At 46.1% G+C, this 10,300-nt stretch overlaps 1 protein-coding gene across 2 annotated transcripts in view; it reads left to right on the top strand.

Moving 5' to 3' along the window:
* Positions 1-5,821: 5,821 nt before the first annotated feature.
* LOC119379343 (uncharacterized) overlaps positions 5,822-10,300 on the top strand; it is an 89,450-nt gene continuing 84,971 nt past the window's right edge. The window contains exons 1-2 of one of the 2 annotated variants that reach the window (XM_037648626.2): positions 5,822-5,999; positions 6,864-6,917. In XM_037648626.2, the coding sequence (XP_037504554.1) occupies positions 6,893-6,917 (25 nt within the window). In that variant the 5' untranslated portion in view covers positions 5,822-5,999; positions 6,864-6,892. The remainder of the gene's footprint in view (positions 6,000-6,863; positions 6,918-10,300) is intronic. The other variant, XM_037648627.2, reaches the window with a different exon arrangement.

The following is a 10,300-nucleotide window of genomic DNA, read 5'->3' as shown; positions in this document are numbered from 1 at the left end:
GCGCGCCTCATTGTTCGAGCTTCGCGATTATTGTACATCATTTTGTTAAGATTGCGCGCAAGACGCGAACGCGAACACTCGAGCTTATTCTAGAGATTGCGCAACAACCAGCGATATCGCTGGAAAGTTCGATAGCGCCTGTATAAAAGCCGACGCGCTTCACTGCTTGTCAGTTGATCGACGGTCGACGCTCTCTTCGCCGCTATCAGTGTATTGCTGTAGTTTGACTTTCAGTTTCTCGGCCACAAGTTCGGCCAAATAAAGAGTTTCATCTCGGTCTTTCCCGTCGCGGGGCATTCTCAGTAAGATGTACTCGGACGTTGACCCCGGTTGCCCCGACTGCAGTGAAACCTTTTGCTCCATGGCTCACATGCTCTGGCGATGTCCCGCGTTGCCTCAAACCCTTCTCTCCAGCGAAGCCGAATGGGAGGAGGCCATCAGAAGCACGGCACTCCGACAGCAAGCCCAGGCTATCCAGAGGGCCCAGGAAAGGGCAGAGCGTCACGGCGTTCTGTCCTCTACGTGGGCGCGGCCAGCAGTTACAACGGCCTCCCGTTAGGGGGTCGTAACTCCTCAGGATCCAATAAAGTTCGTTGTCTGTCTGTCTGTCTCGGACGTGCTGACTAAAGTCCCTAGATTTTAAGGAAAAATCTAGGGACTTTAGTGCTGACTGCTGCCTTCGTCGACGTCACGACCACGTGACAATATCCTTGAATTTTTGCTTTGGAATTCCTGTACGAACCCTGTACCCCGGCTCTCCTTAGCTCCGCCCACTTGTCGCTCGGCGCGCTCTCCTTCTCTCATCCTCGCCGCTCTTCGAACACCTGTGCCTGGGGTACCTGGGGCGCGCTTATTGGCTCTCCTCCTCCTTGGCTCTGCCCATCCGTCTGCACTCCTTCCCTCTCATAGCTGTTGCCTTGCTATGCTATGTCTTATAGCCTTCACCCAGCTGCGCCGAGTTTTTGCGTACAAACGGAATGGTTCAACGTTACCACAGCGATCACAAAGCGGATATCAACGTCGTTTCATAGAAATGAAGTTCAAGTCTCATTCAAATCTTTTCAGGCTGCAGCCTAGTCCATCGGATCAAGTCAGGGGTGTAGCCAGAAATTTTCTTCGGAGGGGGCCACCTCCTTGCCACGGCAAAAATATTTCGGGGGGGGGGGGGGGGCACGGGCCCTGTGTGCCCCCCTCCCTGACTATGCCACTGGATCAAGTGATACCGGTGACTCATTGGCGTAACCAGAGGGGGAGAGGTCAACCTCTTTCCCAGATGTTTAGTTTGTATGTACGCGCACATATCCAAACACGCACGAACGCACATAAATGGGCAAGTGTCCGTGTCGAACCGCTGTGTCTTGTGCCCTTTGTGCGCTACAGGTGTTAGAGTACGAACATGCCCAATCTCTTCTTTCAATTAAAGCTGTAATTTGGGCTAGTTGGTTTTGACTTGAATACAAGAAAGATGCACTCAGCTAGCGGTCGTCCTGTGTGCACCTTTCTGTGTCCCCGTTTTGTTCCGCTATAATATGTATCCGTTCTTTCAAGTTATACAGAGGGTGTTCCGACCCCCTTCGAAGTCAGGCTCTGCAGCGTTGGCTCCGAGTCGCAGAGCACTGCCACCGGTTGCTCAGGAGGGCATCCTCAGGGCGCGTCAGCGGCTAGATGGAGGCCCGCTAGCTCTGCCGCGCGTTGGAGCTCGCGGCGAAGGGGAGCTGGCATTGTCGGTTCACCGCCCCAGCCGGGATGGTGCAGGTTGCAGCGGCGAACCCGTTAGCCCGGACTGATATCCATCCGAACACCAGTAGCTTTCGTTCCATCTGCTCGTGGAGCTTGCATGCAGCAGCCTGTCGCAGGGCAGCATGCAGCTGGTGTGCGCCGTTTGGTCGTCCTACCGAGTGGCAGATGGACGTCCGCTGGGCGGTGATGTGGTGGAGGCAGGGCGATTGCCAATGGGGTACCCGTGATCACCTGCCCATATGCAACAGGCAAATACCAGACGGACATCCAGACGGGCATCATCGAAGCCTTGATTTCAACAGGCAAATACCTCCCATCCGTGAGGTCGGCTGGCTGCGGAGTCTGGCCAGCAGGGCTCCGCCATCCGGAGCACGATGAAGGCGGTCGATGTGCCCCCAGGGCTCGTTCGAGCATCTTCAGTGAGAGCGGCCATTCACCAGCCTCTGTCAGCGTTGCAGCGACCGGTGAGTGCTTTGGGAGCCCCAGAATATTCCTGATAGCACCTCTGTGCAGTTCCTCCAGCTGCTCCCTCCTGGCGGGTGTGAGAGAGCGACCCATGGACGTCCTCCAGCAAGACTTTAATTTGGGCGAGTTGCTTGGGGAAAACAGCGCAATAAAGGACGAGGGCGCAGGAACACAGTAGACTGGACGAGCGCTCGTCCAGTCTACCGTGTTATCCTACGTCCTTTATTGCGCTGTTTTCCCCCCGCTAACTATGGACGTCGCCGCGGCTTCGTTGAGTCCACCTTTCTCCGTGGTTGAGTCGGAGCGGCCATGTTGCTGTAGCTTGCTGACAGGTCTGTGCAACGCTTCGGTCTGTGCAATCGATCGGCGCGCCTTCGAAGCCATCGGTCTTACCGTGTCCGCAGCCAAGACCGAGGCCATGCTGGTTCATCCGCTGGCGTACCAAGCAGCTGAAGATTGCCGGTCGCCCGCTACTTTGGCAGAAGAGAGTGAGAGAGAGAGGAAGCTATAGAAAGAAAGAGAGATAGAAAAATAGATAGAAATAATGGAAATAAAGACAAAAAGATAGAAGGACTTGGCACGACCAGTGCGAAGCTGCCATACTAGCAAAGCATTGAAGGGCTCTGATACTAGGGAACGGGAATGGCAACGGCGACTGCGAGAAGAGTCCGAAGCTATCCCATGTAACACAAAACCTCTAAAAGACGTCTCGAAACGGCTACGGACGGCTATAGACGTCTTGGTTTACGAGAAGATCAAGAATAGACATTTTTGCAAAATAAAGAACTTGCCTTTCAAATATGCCTGCGTACTGTTTATTACCGTTTTCAACAGCGACGACATAGCCAGAGTGTATTCTGCCAAAGAAGTCCACAACGTCTACTTTGAGACATTTTTTAGACATTCTGGGGGAAAGTGCGCGCGCAACGACTATCTAAATGATTCGATCTTCAAATGTTTTGTCCACGAGCGCAAAGACGCCAAAACGGCATGTCTAAAGAGCGATGAGTGTCGCTTTAGTGAAAGAAGAGACGCAGAAAACAAAGCCCTCAAAATAATTGGTTTCGCTCCGCAAGGCGCGTTTCTATCAGCAGTTTGGTAAGTATATTCTTTTCAAGCCAAGGCGGCTAAGGCCGCGCAACGCTCGCGCAACAGCGAACGACAACAGAAGCAAACACAGGCGAGCCAGGCAAGCATGATACTGATGCTACGCAGTCGGAGGCTCGATGCCATGCTCGAAGCGGGTGTTGTCGAAGCGCGCATGTTTACCCCTGCATTCAAGAACATCTTTTCACTCGGCGCTCCACCTTGACTCAATGTCGATGGCAGATACACCTATTGGCAGGAATGTTCGCTAAATATTGAGCAATAGGCGGGATTATTTTGTGAGAACCGTTGTGTCTTTTCTGTTGAATGGTGACGCTGTGTTCAGCTCGGTCAAGTGAAGGGTGAGGCTTGTTTCAGAATACTTGCCTCCCCCTTTCCCCTCTTCCTCCACTAGTTCGCGCCAGCCGCCAGTTCGCGGCGGCTCGATCGGCAGCATAGCTAGGCGACGGCCGGCGGTCATTTGCGTTTTGTGTAGCGTTGTCAGCTTTTGTTTGTGAACGGATGAACGGATTACGGGCTGTTTGGCATCAAGTAACGGCGATCATACTGTCTGTCGCATATTTTCCATCAGTGTTTGGTGAAACAAGCTTTACTGTGCTTTTTGCGACGGTACGTTCGTCGGTACGTTCGTTTCAAGAAGCGATTGTTCTGCTCACCACCTTCTTTGCAGCCAGACAAACAGCTAAGAACGTGTGCACGTTCGGATAGAGCGCTTTTTTCGGTAAGTGCACCTGACCTTTCGTCGTTTTTACTGAAAGGTTTTAGCACTGTGATTAAACTGTGAACAATTCTTTGCTAAGTTGAACCGCGTGGTCGAACGCGAAACTATATATACGCGCCGGCCGCGAATCGTAAGCCAGACTGACTCGCCCTATTTTGAGTAATTATGTTTTGCGCGTTACAGCTCGTGGCTCCACGCACGCACGCTAGTGACAGGCCGACATAGTTTAGGCAAGCATGCTTAAAACTACGCCGGCCTGTCGCTGACAAAGTGTCAAAGCTTCTACCGTAGGCGCCTCGCCTGTAGGTGCGGTTATATGATTGATTGTCGTTTCTTAATATATGACAGCATTTTATCATATCTGTAATTGGAAATGTTTCTTTAGAGTGACTTGATGATCTGTTATTTGTTGTAAATCCTGCGTAGCTTACTTGCTTTCTCTGTATGCAGCTTTTCTTCACTGCTGTTTGTGCAAGATATTGGGCCTGAGGCCAAGCCAGCTAATGCGGAAGCCAGTGCAGTTTCTTTGACGAGACTTGGAGTGCATTCATGCAGAATTTTATTTACGTCGCTGCCGTGCCACTCAGCTTCACCTTGTGCGGTCACCCTCCGACGTGTTTTGTGCCACATTTGGTTGTGCTTTATTCATTAATAAAGCCGATTTGACATCATGGGATAATTTATTGTTGCTGAGAAGCGCGATTATTGATTTGCGCGCCATCCATTAAACGTCATTTATGTAGTACAGTATACGTGTTGATCCCCTGCGTACGTGTTCAAATTTATTATAAACCGATGTCTTTTACATGAAAATTGGATATGTATGGTGTGCTGAAGTAGCCAATAATTCACGCGGCATATATGAGCGACCGCAACAACTTGATTCGGCCCGCAATAAACGCAAGTAAACTCAGCGTCGAAAACTTATATATGCAACAGTGGGGACATGTTAGTGATCTTGCTTGATTGTTTGGTCACTTGCTCGACGACTGACATAGGAAGTGTGAGAAAAACAGGATGCTCTCGCGGGAGCTCTTTCGGTCCCTTCAATCTCTATCTTCCTATGGTAGCCGTCAGGCTGCCGACCAAACATCTGCAAAGACAGTTATATTAGTTTATTTTATATTTCGAAAGTCCAAAATTTCGAAAACGGCGAAAAAACAAGAACGTCTATAAAACGTCTTATCTTGGTCTTTTCAAAACGTCTTCTAAAACGTCAACTAGCGGGACATTAGCACAGCTATCAGACGTCGGATAGACGTCTACGGCTACGGGAATGTCTTGGCCAAGACGTCTATTAGCCCTTTTTGATAGCCGTTCAAGACGTCTTTTAGACGGGAAATAGCTTCTTTTGTGTTACATGGGGATGGCCCTACGCCAACGACGGCGTGCCCGTAGATATATGAGGGGTGCGAATGCTCGGTTCAAGAGTTTGGACATTCGCGTCGTGACTAACCTAGCTAAAGCCTAGCAACAACCTAGAAGCAACCAGATTAATTAGACTTCAGAATCGTCCAGTTTCGCTGTTCCAAGCAATTGCGTGACTTAGTGCAAGCTTCGCCAATTTTTTTTTTTTGTTCTTCCTTTCCTCCATGGTTTGGAAACACATCTTTAGTGCACAACGGTGGTCTATATATTTTAGAGCTACGGTGCTTGAGTGGCTTAGCGAATGGCCGCACGAATGCGCGTAGCACCACTACGGTCCCTAGACCGTAGGCTCCGTAGCACCACCACAGCCATGTAGCACGGCCGACGCTTCGCATTTGGTCTGGCAACACGACGGGGAATTTTGTCGGAAGTTGCGGTGGTTGCGGTATCCATGCGGTAGGCAAGTAGTTTGCTACTTTAAACGGTGACTGTGGTTTTGTTATGTATGTATATATATAAAATAGAGCTGGACATTATGGTCCGCCGCTTATCAGCAAATGTCAAGACGCTGTGCTCTAACAACAAGAGCTGTTGCCAAGTGAGTTTTGCGTTGATGTGCTCTCTACACCTGTGTCAAAGTCCCGCGTCGTTTATACAGACCTGAGGGCAACGTGCGACCCGATGTTGCATTGGTTTTGAAGAGTGTCATAATTGCTTAGTTTAAGAGCCAAAGCAAAGCTCACAAACTGAGTGTTCTCAGTCTTAGATTTCCAGTTGTTGTTTTTTTACAAGCGTCGCAATTTGCAAGTGTCAAATTGTACTCCTGAAAGTAGTGGTACCACCGCACTTGCGCCTCGTTCATGAACTTGCAATTAAATGTTCCTGAGCTGGACTAGGTCATCGTCGGTACTGGTAAGTGAGATGTTGCATAGAGAATAACAGCTGCGTCGCCAAATGACTCGCGTGATTTTTAGTGCCTTGTTACAATTCTGTTTTTTCTGTGGTAGAAGATGCAAAAGTATTCGTGCTCGAGTTTGCGTGTTTACGAGATTTGAGTAGTGTTTACGACGTGTAGAACGGGTGGTAACGATATTTTGCTTCATGACTTCGAGTATTTTATCGCCTAGCAAGTGCCTTTTAATGTGGCGCCGTTGCGAAATATAAGTTGCATTTGAGCTTACGTTGCCCTAGAAAAGAACCATAGTGCTCTCGTGCTTTGGGGAACATTATGGCACGGGTACAGCGGTACAGCTCAGAGAGCTAGTACTTCGAGCGCAGTTGCAGCAAACTTATTTTCGTCTTGAACGACAGCAGATGACCCGTAGTTAGAAATCACTGGTATTCACTGAAACCTCTGGCCTCTGCCAGTTTCATGCTTTCAAAGCGTTTCTACAAGTCTGCGTCGTGTTTGTGTGGTTTTGTCCATTTGCTGTTTCTTTTTGTTGTTTCTCCTTATACAAAGCTGACTTGAAGGATGTAGCCCCAGTTGCAATGGCTGCCCCCTCTGAGGAGAGAGGTATCATGTGCTATTTCTAATGCTCTGTTGCATGACAGGTTTGGTTATTATACTGCACGTATACCACGGTTGCATGTAACCTGGACAGCATGTTCTTGGGCCCTGTGAAATTACAGGCCGAAAAGCACACCTGTTGATTTTCGGTTAGAGGTATCTTTTGTAGCTTATTTATGTTTGGTGCTATAGTAGTTGCTCTTGTAATATACTGGCATTAATTCGCTGCGCTTGATAGTTGCTGTCATTCATGTTTTGATCTGTGCTGTGATATGTCAACATTTGCAACATTGACTAGTGGATTTTGAAATGATGACATTGTAGTTTTAAATAATTTATAGGGATGTTTTATTTAGATTAACTGAATAGCAACTAAATATTGTTGTCACATTTGTGGTACATGAGGTACCACCATTTTAGAAGTAAATGGAACTCAGGATTAGTAAAGATACCACTTTTTCTTGCAAGCGCAGAGAGTTGAGTTTGTTAGTATACATACTGTGCAGGAACATAAGTCATACAACAGAAAAAAATATGCAGCATTGTCTTATGTAAAATTTTATTACAAAAGGTGCATGGGACATATACACTTGTAATCACTGGCACATCAAAATCTCTACTCACTACACCATGCAAAATTGCTGCATACATACACTTGACAAATCATTGAAGCTGAAAACGTTGCACAGTTATGTGATTTATGCAAAAGTACCTTGTTGATAGCACAAAAGGGTTCAGCTTTCTTTGACACGTGAAACTTAGTCATGGGAGTCACGAGCGAAGTTGGAAAAGTTTTGTTGTTCTGTGATGTTTCTTTGACATAGATGGATTTGGCACATGCCCTGTCTGCTGCAACATTTTGTGGTGTAGCACAGCATTTTTTTGATGTGCCAGTGATCATGAGTGTGCATATGTGCCATAAATCTTATCCACTTCCATTTGTTGCACAGGTCAGTGCTGTGTATATCAGCCTATGGACATTTTGTGTTCTTACACTGCATGTCTAATAACTTTTCACATTCAGCATGTGCATTCTGCAATTAAAAATATTCTGATGTAGTTAATGTTTAAGTTCAGTGCACTGTACATCTAAAATTTTTTTTTTTGCTTGTTAACAGCACTCATGCTCTATTTAGAATGTAATTATGCTCAAATGTCAAGTGTTTGTACTGAAATTTACATGTCAGGTGAATGGTGAAATCTTCATAGCAAATCTTATGTGGTACCCCATGAACTCTTATAGACTTTATGGTTGAATTATCAGCTTCAAAGAAGCATAACAGTGAAGATTTTCTTCCACAGCAGCGCTCTTGGGATGAAAAAAATTGGCAGCATAGTGAATAGTCAAGTAAGCTGACACATTTGACACAGCCAAGTAAACCAAATCTCAAATAGGCAGGTGCTGATGCGACTGATAATGGGGCAGCCTGCACTAAGCTCAGCTCTTTGCATTTGCTTCTTCGAGGTTTTATAGTGAGCCCCTAACTTTCTATCTCATTCTGGTGATTTGTTTTATCCATTTTATGTTCAAGAAGCATTGGATGTACCTTGAGAAGAAAGGATCGATTTAAGGTTGCAATAGATGGCTTAGTGCAATGAGTGTTAGGTAACATGAATCCTAGGTCCACCAAGCCAAGTTTACAAAGACATGCTTCATTGGTATGTTAATTAAATAATTAAAATACCCAAGGGCACACTAGGGGCATAGGATAGGAAGGAGGGGGGTACGTAAAGTAGAGCACACTTTTCAAAGACAAAAAATCATTTCACTTAGTTAATAAAAATATCAGGGGTTTAATGTCCCAAATTTAGTTAATAGAGCACTATGGTACAGGAAGTCGTGGAATGTAGTCTTATATTCTTACAGGAGTGCAAAACCAACGAAGAACACAATAATGGGCCCAAATAAGTGCTCTCGGAGAGAAAATTTGTTACTTAAAGTACTAAGATTCTAGATATGTTAGAAACACTGAATGAAACAAAGAAGTCTGGGTTATTGTGGCGATTCTGGAGCTTAAGTCATTCCATTCTTTTACTGATAAGGTTAAAGGCAAATTTGGGTACTTTTCTGCCTGGGCGAAGATAAGGTTGACTCTGTAAGCAAGATCGATGCAATATGAAGTATGAGTTCGCAATAAAATATGTGACCGGGCGAATGATGTGTTGTGGTACAGTGTGGGGAAAAAAGATAATCTAGAAAATTTTTCGTACATTGTGAGTGGCAGCATGCTAAGCGTTTCCTTCAACGATTAAACGCTTTGAAATTGAGAGTAGGAGGACAAGATGAATGGCGCTGCTTTATGCTGAATGGCTTCAAGTAGATTGGTAAGGATGATGTGGGGGGGGATGCCAAATGATTGATGCATATTCCAGAGAGGGACGCACTAGGAAACTGTGTTCTAGAAGTCTGGTGCCCTGTTGGCCAGATAAGTGTTGCTTAAGAAAGCCAAGTTTCCTTTGCCCTTTAGATGTAATATATTCTACATGGCCAGTCCATGTTAAATTAGAGTTTATGAAGCTGCCGAGGTATTTAACTGATGTTACCGTGTCTGCTGTGTTATTGTTTAATATGGAAGTATTGCATTGCGACTTTATTACAGGAGTAAACATTAAGTGTTTGATCTTTTCTGTATTAATTTGCATCTGCCATTTTCAGCACCATTCTGTTAGCTTAAGGTCAGATTACAGAGTTATGACATCATTAGGACTAGTTCTCTCTAAATAAAACACTCATAGGCAAAAAGTCAAACTGTTAAATTAATATTTAATGCTATGTAATTATTATATACAGTCGCCGACAGATTTTTCGGATGTCCCATTTTTCGGACCTGCCTAAATATGGCACCGTCAAGTGCTCAATAGAGTCAGTGTATAATACTTACCAAAATTTTGGGTTTTTTAAACCCTCCTCGTTCGATTTTCTGGACTTTTTCATTTGATTGCGAGTCATAAGCTATCTAAAAGACAAGGGGAGGATTCTAGAAGCCACTGAGAAGTTAACTGGATCCTGAAAGAAGAATGTCAGCCAAGGTGTTCACCCAAAATTGAGGAAGCTATTCTCACATGGCTGAAAGCCATGATTGCCAAACATGTGCCAGTGTCCGGTGATGTTTTATAGGAAAAAGGCAGAGAAACCCTGGTGCTTCCGATGAATATTGAGAGCTGCAAATTTAGTGATGACTCAGTCCAAAATTTTAAGAAAAGAAATGCAGTGATTCCACTCTTGCGCCAACTGCGCCAAAGTGCGCCAAATTGTATTTACTGCGCCATCCTGATAATATTGACGAAAATTGCACCAAACTGCGCCAAAGTCTCGGGTTTGGGGGCGTCTATCACCGGCAATCGCACGGCCGGCGCGTCAGAACATGTGCAGCTTGATCTTGGGGTTG

Source organism: Rhipicephalus sanguineus, chromosome 1, assembly GCF_013339695.2.
Source record: "Rhipicephalus sanguineus isolate Rsan-2018 chromosome 1, BIME_Rsan_1.4, whole genome shotgun sequence".
In the NCBI taxonomy this organism is placed as follows: domain Eukaryota; kingdom Metazoa; phylum Arthropoda; class Arachnida; order Ixodida; family Ixodidae; genus Rhipicephalus; species Rhipicephalus sanguineus.
The sequence above is the reverse complement of the archived record's forward strand: the minus strand, read 5'-3'. Positions and strand labels throughout refer to the sequence as shown.